Source organism: Corvus brachyrhynchos, unplaced genomic scaffold, assembly GCF_000691975.1.
Source record: "Corvus brachyrhynchos isolate BGI_N302 unplaced genomic scaffold, ASM69197v1 scaffold18, whole genome shotgun sequence".
NCBI classification, from domain to species: domain Eukaryota; kingdom Metazoa; phylum Chordata; class Aves; order Passeriformes; family Corvidae; genus Corvus; species Corvus brachyrhynchos.
In genome coordinates, this window is record NW_008246064.1 from 1,796,757 (window position 1) to 1,816,577 (window position 19,821).

Here is a 19,821-nt window from a genome sequence, read left to right on the forward strand (position 1 = left end):
TTTCATGGTTATCACCTCCATGCACAGTCCTGCCCCCAAAGGACCGTCCATGCACCCAGCTCATGCAGTGGTGGAGGTTTTTGGGGTCATTTATGTTGGACTTGGTACTGGTTCTTCAGCTGGCACAGATATTCTGAAAGAAGGTCTCCTCAGAACCCCCATCTGCTTGAAGATGTCCCTGCTCACTGCAAGGATTAAATGGCCTTTAAAGGTCACTTCCAAGCCAAATATTTCTATGATTCTCTGACTTTAAGAGTGATTTGGTCTATCTGGTTAACCTTTCAAAGTATGAGGTCATTATGTTGAGCTCTAAGCAAGAGCCTCCCCAGCTCACAACTTCCTTCTTAGTTTTCCTTCTCTGTTTCTCCTCCAGGACTGTGAGGAATAAATTAAAATATCAGGTGGAACACCTCAGACACAATGTCTTCACAATGGTTTTATTGCTTGTTTTCAGCAGTGTCAACCACAGAGAAGAACCCCCTCTGAAGCAAGGAGGTGAACCAAATACAAAGGAAAAAAAAGAAAAATAGCCACTTCATTGCAGATGTACAGAGTCAGACCAAAAATAAATAACATCAGGCAAAAGGCCATGGAACAAGGCAGAGATTTCACCTGTGCTGAGCAAGCAGGCCCGTTCTCGCTGGCATGAAGGAGACATCACAAGCACCTGGTGCAGAAAAGTCCACAGAGACAGAGATTCTCTGCTCACAGCCAGTGTCCATCACCCTCTGCTGTCAAAGCCTATTTACAGGAGGGCAGAGCAGAGGTGTTTACAGCTTGAGTGCAAAGGGTCAGTTGGCACCAGCTGCTGACCCACAGCTGGAGGTGTTTGAAACACGCTCTGAAAAATGCACTTTTGAGTTCAAAAATGCAATTTCGAACTTGATTTATCATCATCATCATCATCATCATCATCATCTGAGTATGAAAAATGTGGGGGGGTATAGTGGTTTTTTGTAATTTTTATTTTTAATGTGCTCTTCAGATTTCCTCTGTGTACAAATGTACAATATCCACAAAACTTGGGTATAAAACACTGGTGCTCTGGTGCTGCCGACATGTGTGTCCTCAGGGTGTGGCCCTCAGAACACAAGTGGGCATTACTTTCCTTACAGACCCGTCGTCTCCAGTCCCAAAGTTTGTTTTCTCCCCTGGGATTTCACAGTATTCTAGAAATAACCAGAGTTTTGAACCCAGCGCTCTTCAGGATGTAGCACAACATCATGCAAGTTAGGACACTCAGGAAGAGGTGGAAAAGATTGTCTGTGGTCCCAAAAACCTCCTGATTAAAAGCCATGGTTTACGGCTGCACAAGTCTCCAGGGGCAATAAGAAGGTCAGTCACTGCAACGCTACCTCATCAGACTGCTCTGCAAATACTGGGTTTGGAGAGAGGGTGAAAAGTTGACTGACTGAAAGGAAATGAGTTGAAATCCACGTTTTGGGACATCTGACTCCATGTGCCAATCTGGGACTTGAATCTTTCCCTTATTACAGCAGTTTAGTGCCTGAGTGATGCCAGCAGAGTCATTCTGGATGGATGTGGGTGTGTGTGACCCCCTGCTCTTTGAGGTTCATCTCCAATGAAGCAGCTTTATGGTGCTGGCTCCTTCAGCATTGGGGTGGGAAAAGTGCAAAGTTGCATTGTGAGCCAAGGAATTCAGGATTGCAATCCCTGTCCCCAAGAGTTTGGCACATTCATGGGTGCAGAGATGCTGTGGAGGGAAGAACAAGGCTGGGAGGGAACCTGGGCTGTGCCAACACCCCAGACAAATACCCAACCCGAAAGCAGGAGCTGGGACACAGCAGTAATGTTTTATGTTTTCCTGTTACAGCTGGATTCACCTTCCAGGGAAGGGACATTGCTTCTGCTCCACCTGTATTTCCACGGGCTGTTTACCAAATCAAGAGGTACCAGTGTGGTCAGAATAAAATAAGCTTCATGAAGACACACATTGGCATTTCCCAGTTTGAGAGATTCCCTTTTAGTCTGAAAAGATTTCATATTTCCTTTCCCTATATTTCCTTTCCCCTTGTTTAAACCCTGGGGTGAAGCTGGAAGGAACGAAGACAATCCCACCAAACCCCTTTAATCCCTGCTGTGGAGCCAAGTGATGCTCATTCACTCCTGAGCTTTCTTTGGAACTTCATTTTGCTTTTGAAAAATTACTGACAATCCTTCATTAATCAGCAGGTGCATCTCTCTCTGAAAGCATTTCCATCAGATTGGAGCAGAGAATTGGGTTTAATCCCTCAGCCCTGTGGCACAGACATGACCCTCACTGCTTTTGAGATGAGTGGGAACCCAGTGGGATATTGAGAAAGAAGGAAATCTGATGATTCGTTCATGTACAAAGCATCTTTTCTCCAGTGATACCTTCCTTGAGAAAAATATAACTTGTTTCCTAGCAAAAAACCCCAAACAAACCAAAAATAAAACAAAATGCTCAGGTGCTTCATCTCCCGGGCTTTTCCCTTTTTCATTCCACAACTGCAGCAATGCTGCTGCTGCTGCACACACAACTCTGATTTTAAAAACTTGGTTCATTTTAGTGCCCCTAAAATTCTGCAACTGAATTTCTTTTCTAAACCCTAAACCATGTCATATTCTCATTTCTTGCTGCTTGTGAGAGGGTCACTAAGCAACACAGGTCCCAGCTGAACAGAAATATCTACAGTCTAATGTTAGCATTGAACCTTGTGTCTTAGACCTTGAGACAATAATTTGTTGTTTATAATGTAGTTGTTCCATATTTATTAATAATTTTTAATAATAAAATTACTGAAGCATTAAACAGGAGGGGCTTGCTCTCTCACTGATAGAAAAAGGGAGTAAACAGCTCCAGAATGAAGGAAAAGGAATTATTTTGAAGGCATATCCCAAATAAATGCTGGTGTAATTCAGGAGTCACTGCAGTGAACTGATTGGTGCAAGCAGGATCAGAATTTGGCTCTATTTCTATGCAGAGTCCAAATTCATGATCCTCAAACACATCTGTGCCTTTCAATAGAGGCAGAAGAAGTTTTAATACCTCCTAAGAGGTACACCTCGTATCTTATTTTGCAGCAAATGGATGCAGTTGCCCTACTGGAGTCAGTCTTGTGTTATGCTGGGGTCAGGGGGGTCAGGCTGGTGCTGGGGGAGCAGCAAAAGTGCTGAGCTCCGTTGTGTGCTCTGTGTGGGGCCAGGACATGGGGCCAGGCCACGGGGCCAGGACAGCTTGCTCCACGTTGTCATCTGCAGTGAAGTCATTGAACTCCATTTCATTGATGAGTTGGATGAAAAACAGAGTAGACAAGGCCAAGTTATGGAGCCAAGTTCCTGCACTAAGCCAGTTAAATAGGGCCTGATCCCAGGGTCATCATTCACTCAGTTGCTCACGCCCCCAGTGTGAAAAGCTCTGATTTCACCCCCCAGCTCCTCTGTTTTCCTGGAACATGAGGCCAAGGCAGCTGGGCTGGCAGCTCTGCATCACTGACATTGCCATGCCTGTCACAGCAGGTATATCCAGCACACTCATTTAATCTCTCAACCACCCCTGACAGCAGAAAGGGGACGTGGCTGGATGTTCAGTAATGAAATAATTGTGAGTGGGATGCCTGGGGGCACAGTTCTGGCATGCTGATGTACTCCACACTTCTTGAAGGATCCCCTCAGCTTAGGAAACATCCCATCTTCAGGCTCCCATGCAGAATAGCCTGGTGGTGAATCTGCCAGGCTGCAGAGGAGCCTGTGGTGAGGGTAAATAACCAGCTGGGGTTTTCCCTGTCACGTCTCCAAAAAGCAAACCTTTCCTGGCTGTCCTTGGCATATGGCTGGTGCTGGCACGGGTTAGCACAGGGCTGGGACACGAGAGAAGCTGCAAACACACAGCAGAGAGTCCTGCACGTGGGGAGGAAAAGGGAGTGCAGGGAGAGGGGAAGGAAGGTGAAGACCAGAGGGAAAATGCACAGTGTGACTCAGTGCTGATGGCTCATGGGCCTTCCCCCAGCAAGGCTGCCCAGAACAGATGGGAAGGGATTCCCTCACATCCCACAAAGGAGGCTGCTGGCAGTGGTGCTTCACTTCTGCTCTACAGCTCTGTGCTCTAGCTTCTCTGCTGCTTGTCTGGGACCTGAAATTCCAGTTCACACCTGAGGCACCTCAGTGGATGCATTCCCAAGACTGGGCAGGTCTCCTCTGCAGCCCATCAGTTTTGCTGGGCATAAATAGTTACCCGATGAAGAGAGGGAGTGGCTTTGCAGCCTGATGAATCCAATCTTTCCCAGACTGACACTGCTTCAAACTCTGAACCAGTGAGACAAAGCATTTTACACCAAGCGGAACAACTTAGAAGCTGAGACAGAGTTTTCCCTTGCTGCTTCTGGGCTTCCTTGAAGTCAGCCATTCAGCTGGAAAAATCCAGGTCAAATCCTTGCTTTGAACCAGGCACAGGAGAAGAACTGGTGGTACTGGTGGGATTTCTCCAGTATTTCCTGGGTGAATCCCAATCCAGGTCTGAAAATTCTCAGCAGAGCAACACAAGCACCAAAGACAATCACAGAATATCTGGAGTTAGAAGGGACCCACAATGATCATCGAGTCCAACTCCTGGCCCAGCACAGGACAACCCCAAAAATCACACCAAGTGCCTGAGAGCATTGTCCAAACTCTTCTTGGAACTCTGGCCATGACCACTTGAAAAAAAAGGTTTTTTGCCTCTGAGAACCTCATGGATTTCAGTGGGATATTGTTTCAGGGGTGCCAAGGCATAAGGGATTCAATGCAAGGAAAGTAGGGAAATTTCAAACACGCTCTTGCTTTCTCTGCATTTTGGGAATCAGTGGGCCGCATTTTGATGATCGTATGGAATGTCAGAGTTGGATCCTCACTGCTGTTATGGGCTCAGTGTAAAGTAGCCATAACAAAGCTGGCTCACACCTGGCCAGCCTGGGGTCACCAGCACTGTAATTCCAAGAATTTTCACATCTTCCTATCCTCTTAGGACCTACAGGCTGGGGAGCCCCAGCTACACTGTGACAAGACCTGAGCAAGCTCCCTAAAAACTCACAACTGCAAATTTGCCCTTGGTGCATCACAGTTTCTCATGCCCCTTTCTGACTCCAGCCCCCCGCACTGTTCTCAGTCCCACACCCAGAGAAATCCTTTGGAAGCATCCAGCTCAACTGCTAACAGGCTCTGGGAATGGCTATGGCATGGAATACTGCCCTGTCAGGACTCAAAGGAACTGGATGTCCTGATCTGCAAGTCTCCTCCTGGGCTCAACGTGGTTTGTTGGCATCACAGGTGCTTAAGGCAAGCAAAGAAGTGAGAAAAACAACCCCCAGAATCCCACCAGGCTGCAGATGCTCCCCTCCAATGAGCTGCATTTCATTGTGGAGAAATAAAAGTGGGTAAGCTGAGATCTCTGAACTCTGAAAGTGGAGCCCACCTTCCTCTCCAGGTGCTGGTGCTGGTGACCCAGACCTCCTCCACAAGGACATGTTTTAGTAGGATGGCAGCAGCCCAGTTACTGAGGGTACATGTGAGCTGGGCTGGGATTTCCCACCCTCAGCATTAAATGTTTTCAACCCCACTTGATGCAGTTGGGTGGGACACAAACATGAGCGTCTGTATCTGTGTGTTTTCTGTCTTCTGACTGAGTTTGGGACTGTGGGGTTGCCTCTAATGAGCAGGACTGGACTTAACATCTCTCCTTTGCCTCTCCACCATGAAAACAAGAATTAAAAAAAACCCTACTTCCTTGTTTTTAATGGGATCCATGTGCGTTCTTCAAGTAGGCTCCTAGAAGGAAACTAGCAGGCCTTCAGAAAAGAGGTAAAATGCACACATGTCCTAAAGATCTAACAATGCCTTCATGTAGGATGAGAGCTCCCCACAAAACCTGAAGGAGAAACCAATTTAATAGCTCCTTCACTCCTTCCTCCCTCCTGGAGTGCCAGTTGTGTGCTGAGACAACCTTGTTCTGATGAAAGAAATTTTACCCGCTGCTGTGACGCTAATTTTTTCATCTGGAGAGTAGCTCCTTATGGCAGCTCTGATTCAATTAGGGATTACAGGGCCCTATATCTCCCTTTCCTGGCAGTGTGTGCTAAGCGAGTGCAAATGAATTACAACCCAATTATTTCCCCCTGGTCCCTGACGATCCTGGGTGCATCCATGCACCGAGATCTAAGGGTGAACTTAGGGAGAGAATGAAAAAACACAGCCGTGCTCTGCTTTTGGCATCTGGCCCTGGTTTTTATACATGCAAATCGAGTTTCCTGTTCATGGAACACAACCAAGCAAAACACCATGTCACAAACACAGTGCAGAGAAGGGCGTCCTCACGCCGGTCCTTCTCAGGGATCTGCTCTTCCTGAGGGCCCCCAAGGGTGTCTGGAAAGCTTCTGCTCCCCCAGAGATGGAGGGGAATTAGCAGAACACACCGGGGCATCCTCTGAGGGGCTTTCCTGGTCCTGCAGCTTCATCTCCACCTGTGTAAAATGCAGGGGCCATGCGCTGGCCTCTCCCTTTGTGCTCACGTTCCTCCTGTCCCTTCTCCCCGTGTCCCCAACACCGTCTTTGGTGCTGTATCATCACCTCTTATCCACAGGAATTTTGGCACATCCATACGTTTGGCATTTTTTTTTTTTCCCTGCTTCCTGTCTCTCCTTTACTGGCTCATTTTTGTTTTTTTTAAAAGTGCAATTTATCTTTTTCAGAGATGCCAGTTCTGGTAAAGCCACTGAGGACTGAGGCTCTCCCTCCCTTACCCCCTGTACTTCATTATTTATGACACGTCAGCATCTCCCAGGCTGTCCTCAAGGAACTGGGACCATTCCTCAGAGTTATCAACCCCCAAGGGCTTGAAACTGAAGAGTGAAAGGCCTGAAAAGAGGCAGAGCAAAAGTGTTCCTCTGCCTCTTGGCTTGTCCGATCTCGTTCTGGATGCCAGCGGCTTTTCCAGTTGTGTGTCCTCTGTTGGCTCATGTGGAGCAGGTCATTTCACAGGGATTTGTCATGGGATCACTGATTCCCGGGGATCCTTGTGTCTCAGTTTTGGATGCTCAGTGCCTGGGGAGCCTCTCCCCATCACACCAGAGAGAACTCGGCCTGGAACCCGGAGCAGCGGCGCGTCTTTGGCGAGCACTTGGTCAGCATGGAGATCTGAGTGCTGAAGTTGGTGCCATTGCTGCCCAGGGAAGGGTGGTGGTACTTCATGTCCGAGCCCAGGAACCGCTCCAGGTGCCACCTCCGCCACTTCCTCTTGAGCTCAGCCTGGACCTGGGCACGGGAAAGACACAAAAGGCAGCACAGAACATCACTTGGTGGTGTTCTGACCTGATGATGTGAGCAGCTGTGGGCAACCCACCCACCACGGGGCCAAGAATTACTTTATAAAGGCCACTAAACTCAGCCTGGCCAGAACTTTTAACCACATAGGACAAAAGGGGACACTTCAGTCATAAATTATTAGAGCAGAAATCCCTGAGCTTCATCAGAAAGGAATTTCTTATTGATACAGTCAAGGTGCCAGACTACTTAACTTCAATGACAACACTTTGTGAGTGTAATTAAGATGCTTTTTTTTTCACTGCCCTGTTTTTGGTCCAAATAGAAATGATTTACCTACAGCTTGTTTGTGAAGTTGTCAATACAGCTGTGCTTTTTTTGTTGGTTTTTTTGGACAGAAACTGCATGTTCCTGTGAAAGAGTTCACAGAAATAACCTGGTTTACGCTGTCCCAGTTCAAATCCTGAACAAACTTGGCTGCTGTCCTTGTCCCCTCCTGCAGCCCTCTCATCCAAATTTTTAGATAACAGCATGAATTAGATAAAACAGCTGTGTCTGAGGGGCTCTGGGATGAGGAAGGGCACAATCCCAGGATGAGAATCCCAGGACTAGAAATGTGGGAAAGGCAAGATTAATGCCTTCCAGAAATACGTTCACCTGCTGCTCTGTGCCTAACAAGTCACACCAATGCCTGTGCTGGTTTTGGCAGTGGGTGTGATCCTGGGGAGGATTCCTGGAGGCACTAAGTGTGAAACTAAGGGATTTATCCTGCCCTGCTGAAGGTGATCCTTTGGGATCAGGGTTTGTGCAAGTTCCCACAGGAGTTCTGCTGATGGTGTCTCGTGAGGAAAGGATGGGATTGGCAGCAATGCTACAGTGCACACACGAGTCCTGACGTGTTTAATAATTGTTTTTATTAACTGTGCTGAAAAGTGTCAGGTAAACAGTTGAATTGTTTTCCTGGAGTGAGAGATTTGATTTGGACGCTTCCCCCCAGTATTGTAACAACAGGATCAGGATCAGAACACTTCTCAATCCACTCTCCACACACACTCATTTTGTCCTAGCTGCAAACAGGACCCAAATGATACTGGTGGTCTGGTCTTACCTCTCCATTGAGAAAGCAGTACAGAACAGCCACCACAAATCCCTGGGGAAAGGAGAGAACAGGCTTTTAGCACTACAGAGAAGGAGAGAGTGTAGATCCATTCAGCTCTCAATGGAGAGATCACACAATCACAGAATTGTTCAGGTTGGAAAGGACCTCTAAGGTCATCAAGCCCAACCGTTCCCCCAGCACAGCCAGGCCCACCCGTAACCCATGTCCCCAAGTGCCACATCTGCACATTTTTTGAACACTTCCAGATGCCAGATGTGCAGTGATGATGATGTAGGCAGGGATGTTAATCATTCACCACTGAATGAAACTTGCTGCTCAAAACCCCATCCACCCTAGCCTTGGACATGCCAATAATATATAAACTGAACTGAGGTGCTCATTTTTCCCTCTTAAGTATGAAAAAACCAGAGAGACCAGTGTACAGAGGAACATTTTCTTTTCATTTCCTAGAATGAGGAGAGAGAATCTCCTTCTGGGACTCCAGAGGGCAAAATATAAATTTATCTTCCATCCTGGCCAGGCTGGAGTGAGTGGCTTTTCCACAAAGGTACAGGAGCAGTATGAGGCATGTCCAGGAAAAACCAGCTCATTACCATGTTTGCTGATTGCCATGTCAAACTCATTGTGCTTCTCCCTCCTGACTGACCTGGTGACAGATCTGGTGGCCCAAAGGGTGGCTTACCTGGAACGACCCAACCACAAGCTCAAAGACCAGCTTCACTTCTGCTTTGAAATTGTCAGGGAAGAAAGCAAACATGATGTAGTGAATGCCAAAGAGAGGGATCAGCAGCAGAGTGGACTTGGCCAGCCTCCTGTAGGAAAGACAAACATGAGCCACGAGGGGAGAGGGAAGAGGGTAAGATGCTGAGGAATCTTGCAGCTGAGCCCTGTGCAACCCCAAACATTTATTATTTCTCCTTGTCCCACAGACTGCAGATAGCTGGTGATTTCAGATGTGGTGGCACCATAAAATGTGATGTCTTTATTCCCAGTAGCTCTGCTGGAGGTATTTCTCTCTCCCTCCTCTCTTCTTCCCCTCCCACCAGAGATCTTTTTTTCATCTCCACAAGCTAAATCATCATCTAGCAATGTCTTTGTTTGCCTGGGATTTCTGAAAATTACAGCTTCTGGGAGAGAAATGGTATGTTTAGCTCAGAATAATGACAGGCTACTGTACAATGAATGTCTCCAAAGGAGGGGGATGAACGGTATTAGTGCTTAATGGCATCACGCTGGGTAATCAGGGGTCTAATTAGGAAGAGATGATAATGTATTAAATATAATCATTATTAAAAAATAGCTGGCAGAAAGAAAATGAAATCAAGGGTCTAAGGATGCTTGTGGGGGTTTTGTTTCCCTTGGTCACTCACATCCTGTGGCATCTCCCCCTCTCTCAGAGGCTTCTGGAGAAAATTAAGCTAAGGCTGGGATATTGGAAATATTCATTCTTCCACCTGCGATCCCTTCACCTCCAAAGCCTCATCAGGCTCAGTCCTCTCAGACCATCTTCATTTATTTGCCACCTGCACAAGCCCACGGGGGAGGCTGATGTTGCAGCTTTGTGCAGAGGCACATCCCTGTGTCTCCCAGCAGAGCTCTTCCAGCTTTTCCTGGGCCTGGCCCAAAGGCAGCTCGACATTAAAGCTGTGATTGGAGGCTGTGGCTCATCCTGGGCAAAATGAGAGCCTGCAGGAAGCTGAGGGACTTTACAGGAATTTGCCTTTCCCACATGCTTCACTAGCAGGCACATCCCTGCTCATGGGGATCCAAAATCTGAGTTCTCTTGGATGCCTTGCTCTGCCACGGGACTGTCACCATCTCTGGTGATCATCCAAGTTCCCTGTTCCTCACTCTCAGAAGCAGCTCTGGCCAGTGGGAGCCACACTGGTGTGACCAAGCCCTAATTCCCCCAGCTCCTGACATATGAGAAAGTCACTCATTTTCCAAGCAGTTCAGTGAATATCAACGATGGCTTTGCTGAGATCTCTCCTCTCTCCCCAGTCTCTGAGGAACATCAGCCTAGAGGAGAAGATGTGATGCCACCTTTGTGTACCACGTTCACAGAAATGCTGTTTGCAACCTCCAGTGGATTAGAAAAATTTTGTCTTATCATTGCAGACAGCATTGGGGCCTTAATTACAATATTTTTCCTCCTGTGGTAATGAAAAGGACAAAAATGACAAACCTTGAGCCCTGTTCTCTGACTTGCACAGCTCCTCACACCAGTCCTTGGCTCCCAACACTGAGCTTAACCAGGTGTTGAGTTTTAGATTTTATTTTGGCATCAAGGCAAGGGCTCTGTGATATTTAAAGGACTCCACCCCACTGCAATCCTGCTAAAGGAAAATAATTTTCCCCAGTCACAGCGTAATTTCTTCCAGGAAGCTCAACCCTGGCTATGCAGGAGGCAGAACTGCCTGGGAGATTGTCTAAAGCTGGTTAAATCTGCTGGAAGCCATGGATTCTCAAAAACCCTTGTTACTCTCATTCCCAGCACATCCTAGACCTCCCCTCTCTGACAGATACACGTGGTGACAGGTAACTTAGGGAAAACACATGTCCAGTAACCTGCATGGAACCTGCTCTTGTCCTTGGGAAGGGGCAAGAGTGAACCAACATTTCCATCACTCTCCTTGAAATCACAGTGGGAAAATTACTCAGAGAACTTTGATGACAATACTGATCCACGGACAGGAACAGAATGGAGAGAGATGAATTTTTCTCAAGTTTTCTGTTGCAGAAGACAAATTCTATTTGCCTGGAATATTGGTGTCCTATTCTTGCACATGTCCCCGTCATTTCCAGAAAACTGTTTTGGGAGACTCATTTTTGCAGTTTCCAGTACTTGAAAGCCCAGTTCCCTGTGTGCAGCATTAATGAGGGAGTCAGCAGCACACCTGAACTTCCAGCCTGCAGCTAAACTCAAACCTTTTGGAACTGAACAATGCTGTCAGCGTGTCAGCAGGCCATGTTTGTGGAAAATAAACAGTACAAAATATACATGAGAAACAGGGAGAAATGCAAGTGAGATATCCAGGATGCTGTTAGTTTAAAACAGCTTTGACTAAGATTTGGCAGGTGGAATCCACACAGAATCACAGAGTCATTTGGGTTGGGAAAGACCTCCAAGACCATCGAGTCCAAGCTGTGCCCGATCCCCACCTTGTCACCAGCCCAGAGCACCAAGTGCCACTTTCAGGCCTTCCTTGGACACCTCCATGGATGGAAGCTCCAAACCCCCGTGGACAGCCCATTCCAATGCTTCACAATCCTTTTAGTAAAGAAATTCCTCCCAAAGTCCAACCCGAACCTCTCCCATCACAACTTGAGGCCATTTCCTCTCATCCTGTCACTCGTTGCCTGGGAGTAGAGCCTGACCCCCACCGGTTCCAACCTCCTTTCAGGGAGTTGTGGAGAGCAATAGAGTCACCCTGAGCCTCCTCTTCTCCAGGCTAAACACCCCCTGCTCCCTCAACATTTCATAAGCAGCAGTTTTTTGCTGAGAACGGTTGGGTCCTGCTGGCAAACCCCAGGCTCTGGACCCCAGAAGTCTCCACAGATTGCTGTCTAAAAGTAAAAATCTTAGGACCACACTGAGAACTCACCTTGGTGGGATTCAGCCTTCAGTTTCAGGCAATTGATATGTATTTCCACAGGAAAGTGTGGTGTCTTGTACCTACTACAGTCAACACAGTCAACAGAGATTTCCAGCCGCCCCAGGGAATATGGCTGGTGGCCAGGTGCCACTGTACAAGGGGACAAATCTCCCACAGGTCCTGGGTCCTCTGTGCCAGGTCCAAGCAAGTATTGGAGGTGTCCTAAAGCACCTCGTATGGCTTGGAAACCTAAAACTTTAAGGTCAGTTTGGAAGGAGCTCTGAGCAACCTGGGATAGTGGAAGGTGTCCCTGCCCATGGCAGGGGGTTGGAACCGGATGAGCTTTAAGGTCCCTCCCAACCCAAAACCTTGTGGGATTCCATGATTTCTGTGAAGTGAGCAACTGATTCATTCCCTAATGGAACTGAGCTGCCTTTCCAGGTGGTGAAGGAAGGTGAGGAGCTGTAGATGTGAGGATCAGTTGTCCTTCAGCAGAACCCCCTGTTGGGCAGGTCAGTGAGGGGAACTGTGTTTTACCAACTGCTGCACTACATTTGTTTACAAGGCAAAAAGAGCTTTCCTGGCAGCTCCCACCTCACAGGAAAATGTGTCCTGAACCCAAAGCCCAGCATGACCTCCAAGATAATCTGGGCATAACTCTTCTGATGCATGTTGGCAGCACTTTTGCTGAGGTGAACAGGAGCCAGCAGTGCCAGGACACTGCCCAATCCTAGAACATATCTAAATATGCTGATTTAATCTATGTACCTGCTGCAAACCTTGGGTCCAAAGATAAAATTCCCAGCTGGAAATCCAGAAGGGGAGGTGACAGAAAGCACAGGGTCTGGTAATGTTGGTGTGTTGTAATGACAGAAAAAGAGGTAAATTGGCTTTGGCTGCTGCCAGGAAAATTAAGGTCAAAAACTGGCATTTCCTTTCATAAATCTGAGAATCTTTTGAGGCAGATGAAATGAATAATTCACCATCACTAGAGAGAAAGGCTCAGTGCTGCAGCTGGGCAGGACTTAAGGAACATATTGTTACTGTTTTCCATCCTGAAGGAAGATGAACTGAGCTCAGATTTTTCAGGATACCCAAAAGCGCAACTCCCTCCAAAGACAAAGATTTGTGAACAGTGACCATGCGGACACTGGACTTTTGCACTTAATTATTTTCTAGGAAACATTTAATAACTATCCAGGATAGCTGAAAAGCGGAGCCAGAACAGTGGGAAGAGTCAAAAATAATCTGGTCTGGACTTTTATTTCATTTGCATTGGAGCCAGAATAAATCCTTTCACACAGACATTTCTTTCACTCTTCAAATACTGCAGCTGAGACCAGCCTAGGCCACTGAGAGAGATGTTGATCTCTCTTGCATGTTGTTCATTGTATAAAGCCCCATTAAGGTCAACCTCATATCCCTGGAATAAAAGCATTAAGTCAAGCAAAACTTCTGAGACAGTGATCCTTCTCAACAAGGAAAAGAAATGTATTGAATTAATCCAATCTAGTTTAGAGATCTGCTTTAGGATAAGGAAAACTTGTCATAGATTCTATTGAGTGTGCTAATTTTCTAGATCTCTTCTTCTTTAAAACTGAGGGTCATGAAAGAAAAAGCCCATACACTGTGGACAGCAACTTTTTGTTTTCTATCAGGGTCCCTCTGCCTTCAGAACCCAATAAATATTAAATATTCAAAGAAAAAAGTATATTTTGCTTCATGATCATTATCGTTAGTCTTATTTCTTCATCGTTAATCCCAGGAGAAATCTTTCTCACCTGCCACAAACTGACATAAAACCTGCTCAGCTGTTCTAGCAAATGCTCCATTTCCTAAATTCTAATCTGTTTTAAGCAATTAAAATTAACTGATCCTGATCAGTGCAGACAGACATGAACTAAGAAGCAATAACGAACTATCAAGCAGCCAAGCAGGTTTCTCAAAAACCACAGGATAGGGCTGCAAAAGTCTGGGACTTACGAATATTGGCTGGTTTCATTGTGCCCAACATCTGGGGAATGCAGCTTCTGGACCAAGATACGGATGATGCAGATGAAGAGGATGAAGTTCACCTGTCGGGATGGGAAGAGAGGAGTAAACCATCAGCATTTTTCCCCAGGAAGAAGAGCCCGTCACTAGAGGGGAATTCCTTTCACTGGAATGTTTTGGCCAAGGAACGAGCTGCAGTTTAACAAGCCATGAGCAGAGAGCCCCGCTCGGGGGGAGCACATAGAAAACCGACACAGGATGGCATCTTGGGCCTGACATCAGCCTGCTTGGGACTTCGTGTCATACATCCCAAGTATGATGATGTCAAGCCCATAGAGCACAGCTCCGCACGATGTCCTGCTGCGCGCGGGAGTGCCGACGGCGGGGCGGGGAAAGAGCCTTGGGACGCGGCGGGGCGGCGGAGGCAAAGTTGTAGGATATCCCCGGACATGGGACCGGCTGCTGAGCGTGGCAAACGCTGAGGTGCTGAGCCAGGGAAAGCAAACCAAAACACGAAGCAGAATCCACTCCAGCAGGCCTCTACTCAATCCTACTGGCCATGTCCTGTCTGGAGACCTTGTGCAGCAAGGGATAGACCTCACCAAGGTAGCGGGAAACATTCCCTCCTGGAGCAGTCTGGCTGATACCCAGATTTTAGGTGGTTCTTTTCAACCCTGAAATCTCACAGTGCTCTGCCAAAGTACTCAAGCAATTTAATAGCAAAGGTGTAGAGCTAGGAATGGGAATGTCCTGGTGGCATGAATTGAATGCAAATCTACTTCTTTCAAGGTCCTATCCATTGAGTCACCCTGTTACTCATGCAACACAGACAGCAGAAAAGCAGTGACATTTCTGGGGACTTAGTTCAGTTTTAGTTTGGCACACAACCCCTTTCTTTATCCTTTCATGGTCAGTGAATGTGCAAATGATTCTGATTTTTAGAGGCTCAGTGGCTGGGAGGGATTGTGTTAAACCAGCCAATCTGATTCCCTGAAAAAATAGATTTAAGATTTCTTCCAGCAATTCCTACATTTATCTCAACAAAAGGTGAATAAAACAGACTGAAGCCCATCTCTCAAATAGACACTCTTTTTTCAAAGCCTATGAATGATTGGATATTAATTGCATTTCTTGATTGTGATGCATTGCTTAATCACTTTTTACCTATCCTGAGCCATTTATCATAGTTTCTGTTTGTACTTATTTCCTCATAAAAATGGTTTGTGTGTCTGATTTGGTGGCAAGTGAAATTTATTAGTTCAAACCAGTATTATCTAGATCAATTACACTAATGAGCATTGATAACACACAAGCTGCTGCAATGAAGGCAAGAATGGAGCAATTAAATACTGACTGTGTTGGCTTGGAGTGGTCAAGAGCAAACACGGAGTGGAATGTGACATATGGGCATAGTATAACCTTGGCATTCCATGGTAGAAGATACAGCAATCAGGATATTGGAGAAGTTGTTTAGATTATTTTTTCAACCCAGAGTATAATCAAAGGTACTCGATGTGTCCCAGTGCTTAACACCGTGAATGTACAATATATCTTGTGTATCTTAAAGATCTTATAGATCTTGTAGATGTATTTCTTCCTTACACTGAGATATCAGCTGTATCTCCACAGATTTGGAGGAAATGCTGCACTACCCCCCAGAGAAACCTGCTGTTCATCAGCTGGTGGTTATCATGCCCTTCCTTTAGGACAGATTTATAGGGTATCTGCTGAAGGAAAATCAGGAACTGCTGGGTAAATTCTGCTGGGCAATGAGGAAAAGATTTATTGGTCAAAAGAAAATACAGACTCATTGATCCGAGGAGAATAATGGGGTGTATTTTTGACTGAAAGCTTATCTCAGGAAAGGGAAAGTACTATCTATAGCTTTCTAGGATGACATAAATATTTGGAGATATGTCATCTAAGTACTGTATTTCTTATCAGTGAAGTAAACAGAGCAAGATGTCATTATTAAAACTTTCAGTTTGGAATCCCTGCATGACAAATGCTACAGAAAAAAAAAAAAGTCTTCTTTTAAAGGTCACAATGTACAAGGAATAAGAAGAATGTCTAAGGAAAGATTTCTTTTAAAAATAGATATATTTGATTTGATTTCTGTTGCATTTTTTTTGCTTCCCTTCCCACATCCTTTCCTTCATTTAAGAAAAGTCAAAGCTGAGTTTAACTCCAGTTCATTTGGTTTTAAGGTTTGAATCCATGCCCAACAGAGCAATGTTTAACAAGGATGGAAGGACCCAGAGTTCCTCAGAAGTGTCCTGGTTTCTATGGTCAGGACTGATCATATCCAGAGAATTAAAATCAAACACTTATGTTGATTTTTCTGGAAATTGGCCAAGCTCCTCTAGAATTTACACTAAAAATACACAGCTGGAATGCAGCTCTGTACTGGATGCAAGAGGCAGATTCCTGAGGGAATTCATCCACTCCCTTTTTATCTAAGCAGAAATTGGTGGTAGACTCATCTCATGTTACTTTGTAGTATTGACATCTACAACAGGACAAGTCTTCCTGGTCAGCTCAGAGAAACAAAACCACTCCTGGCACTTGTCACTGGATGGAATTCAGACATCCACTGATTCCTTAGGCAAAACAAGCCTTTCCTGGATCTCTCAGGAACATTCCTCAACCTCATCTGGCTGCACACTCCCATGGCCACTCCACCAAAGAGATGGAGGTGGCCAAAGCTACCTCAAAGGGAGCTCCACCTTGGTGGCCTGGTCACTCAAACTCCCATGGTGCTACAGGTGAAGGTGTTTTTCTGGAGGAGGAACTTCCTCATCCTAAGGCAAGTGTTCAGTGTACAGTGGGATTTTACCTGGCAGTGCATTTTCCATGGACATTTACAGGACACTTCTCAACACCCCTTCACCCCTCCCCACTTAGGACTAAAGGTGGCTTTGCAGCCAGCAGAATGTGCTGATACTTTACCAAAATAGACACCAAAATAGGAGTTTTAATGATCCACCAGAATGGGGATTCCACTACTTCCTCCCAGCACCTGAAAAGAAACAAAGCCAGACTTAAAACATCAAGCACAGCAAGCAAGCAGGTCTGTAACCTTCTCAGCTCTCCCTAAAAGCTAAGTTTTGCTAGGCTGGGTTGTGCAAAGAGGACTAAACCTCGTGTGTATGGACTGGGAATGGCCAAAACTTGCTTTGCAGTGGCTGTGAGTGCTGGTAGGTACCAGATATCCCAGACGTAATGCCAAGATTATCCCCTTGGCCATGGAATGGGCTGGAGGATGTTAGGCAGCATGAATGTGGGCGAGGTGGTGATTTTCTTAATTTCTCCTACACTGAGCTCTGCTGCAGGGAAATTCTGTCAAAACCACGAAAATCAATCAAAATCTATGAAAAGATTCATCAGGGCTCCAGCACTCTCCACCATCCTGGGTGAAGGAGGTTTGGTAAGCACAGAGAAATTGGCACCATCAGAAAAAAAACAATCCATCGTGTCCTTCTGAAAAAGATAATAGCCTGTGGTGGGATTGGCCTCACTAAATCCAGAGATCTGCACCTGAGCTATGGATTGAATTAGAAAAGTCCACAGGGTCCAGGGTGGGATTTATTTCCTCCTGAAGCCAGAACTGCCTGAACACACCACCACTCACCTGGGACTGCATTTTAAAGCCAACGAGGAAATGAGAGGAAAGGACTGATGTGGAAATGACTGATACTGCTCGGGACATGTTTATCTGCAGAGTCAGGTGAGAGAAGGTGCATTTTTAGGAAAACATTCATGGAAATTGGGCAGCTTTCATGTTAAGAATAGATTAGGGGAGCCTGCTGTAGACAATTTCACACGGATTCGGCTCCTCTAATTCCAAGTGTTGGCAGTGCAGGCAGCAGGAGATGAAGAGAGGCACTTTTAGGGCACAGTTCCTGAGACCTATTTTAAGCACCAACTTTAGGGTGATAAAAATTGCACTCCGTGGACTACACTGACTAAATCTCCACTAACTCTAAAGGGAGATGGAGCAAATTGCTCACATCCAGATGCTTCCAGTTAGGTGTATGCAGCCCTTTCATTTAGAATTAAAGTGGCCCTCATTATGTCTAGTGCACTTCATTTTTGAAATAAATTGAGACAGTCTGAATGAAGGTCACTTTCATTTGGAGTTAGAATGTTTAAATAGAGGCTTAGTGTTGTTTAACCAATCTTCCATAATTAGGGTTTATTTAATCTGGATTAATTTCCTGCTATTTTTTTCTCTGCAGGTAATGAAAAAAAAAATCTATGTTAGGTATTAATATATTCTGTAAATTCAGGCTCTGTTTTACTCAGCACAAAAATGTAGGGCTTTAAAGCCCCCAGAAAACGCAAAGAAGTCTGTATTTTTATTAAGAATTGTTGGAGCTGAGTGGGAATATATAGTAAGGAATGCTGGTGTCCAGAATGGTTAAATCCTCCTGTCTCTGTCTCATTGTAGAGGCTATTTATTAACAGAGTAAATAAGGTCAGTTTTATGCAGATAGAGTGAAACCATAAAGGAAGTGAGTAGCCCTCAGGAAATGTGCAGGCGTGACTATAAATCAAAAATGCAATGAGAAATCTGAGCTGCTTCTTGTACTGAAAAAAGGGCAACTCAGGACACATTTGGAGGGGAAGAGCACACGGGAGAAAATGGAGTTAACTCCAGGATGCAAATGCAAGAAGTAAGGGAATGCACACTGAGGAGAGAATAAACACTTGATTCTGCATCTCTTTGGAGTGTTTTCTTTTAAAACCCATTCCAATTACTGCAGTCTGACTGCTTGAATAAAAGCAAGAATGAGGATTTCAGGATCAAATCCTCTTTGCTTGCACATATCCTTGGATAACTTTGGTATCTGCCTGATTTCTTAGCTGCATTCTGTCTGCTTCTCATACAAAATATCAAAGGCTGCTGCTAGGTTAAAGAGGATGAAAAATAGAGACTATAATCTGCCTGAGGAAAAAAAAAACCCACAGAATTTTTAGCCTTTTTCTGTGAGAGAGAATTGGGTGTGTTTATCAATTCCTTGCTGCATGAGCATGTTTAGTGTCAATTCTGCAGGGTGCAAAGCTCTGCTCTGAGCAGGGGGTCAAATGCAACCATCAAGGTCTGCTCACAAATTCCCTGCAAATATCCTGACCAAGGCATTGGGAAGAAAACAGGGAGAGTGTCGCTGGCTTAAAGTGACATTTCAGGGAGATCTTGGAGCATTTCCTGGTTCCTGGTGACAGGGGAGAGGTTCCACTGCTGCTGGGTTGTGGGTTCCTAAGGCTGCAGGGCTTTCCTTGACCATAAAGGTGAGCAGAATTATAAAGGAAAGATAATTGAGGGCACAGGCTTACCCAACATCGAAAAAGTAAATCCTGACAATAGTCCAGGCAGTGATGAAAACGGAGGGGGCACCTGAGCAGAGAAGAGATGGTGTTGCTGTCAGAAATCATGATCAAATGGTTATCTGATTTCATTACCAGATTATTTAAATTCTGCCTAATTTCTCAGGGCTGTTCTCCCTCGCTCTCCATCTCTCCTGAGTGACTGAGGGGATGCCTTCCCTCAGGAGTGGAAAAATGCTTCACGTTGTCAACCCAAACAGGTAACATTGCCTTTCCCTCCCTCTGGCCATGCAAGATCAGCTCCCTGTAACTGATCCCAGCACGTTGATATTCCTGTTGCAGTGCCTAGAAAAAACTTTCAGTGGTGAAATTCAGGGAATAGGGACCACTTGAGAGTCCTACAGTGCGGACACCTGTACCTGAGGAGGTCACCACAGGCTCTCTTTAGCATCAAGGGGCAGAATTGTGTGCTTCTCACACACAGGTCATCCAGCTACGTTAAATGTTTGA

General features: G+C 45.7%; 1 protein-coding gene across 1 annotated transcript in view; it reads right to left on the reverse strand.

The window, feature by feature from the left end:
• Positions 1-418: 418 nt before the first annotated feature.
• The window catches only part of VIPR1 (vasoactive intestinal peptide receptor 1), a 64,613-nt gene continuing 45,210 nt past the window's right edge, over positions 419-19,821 (reverse strand). Inside the window, exons 7-12 of the mRNA XM_017746794.1 lie at positions 19,321-19,381; positions 16,933-17,002; positions 13,975-14,066; positions 9,078-9,207; positions 8,384-8,425; positions 419-7,266 (exon numbers count right to left, since the gene is read on the reverse strand). Of these exons, the coding sequence (XP_017602283.1) occupies positions 7,075-7,266; positions 8,384-8,425; positions 9,078-9,207; positions 13,975-14,066; positions 16,933-17,002; positions 19,321-19,381 (587 nt within the window). The 3' untranslated portion in view covers positions 419-7,074. The remainder of the gene's footprint in view (positions 7,267-8,383; positions 8,426-9,077; positions 9,208-13,974; positions 14,067-16,932; positions 17,003-19,320; positions 19,382-19,821) is intronic.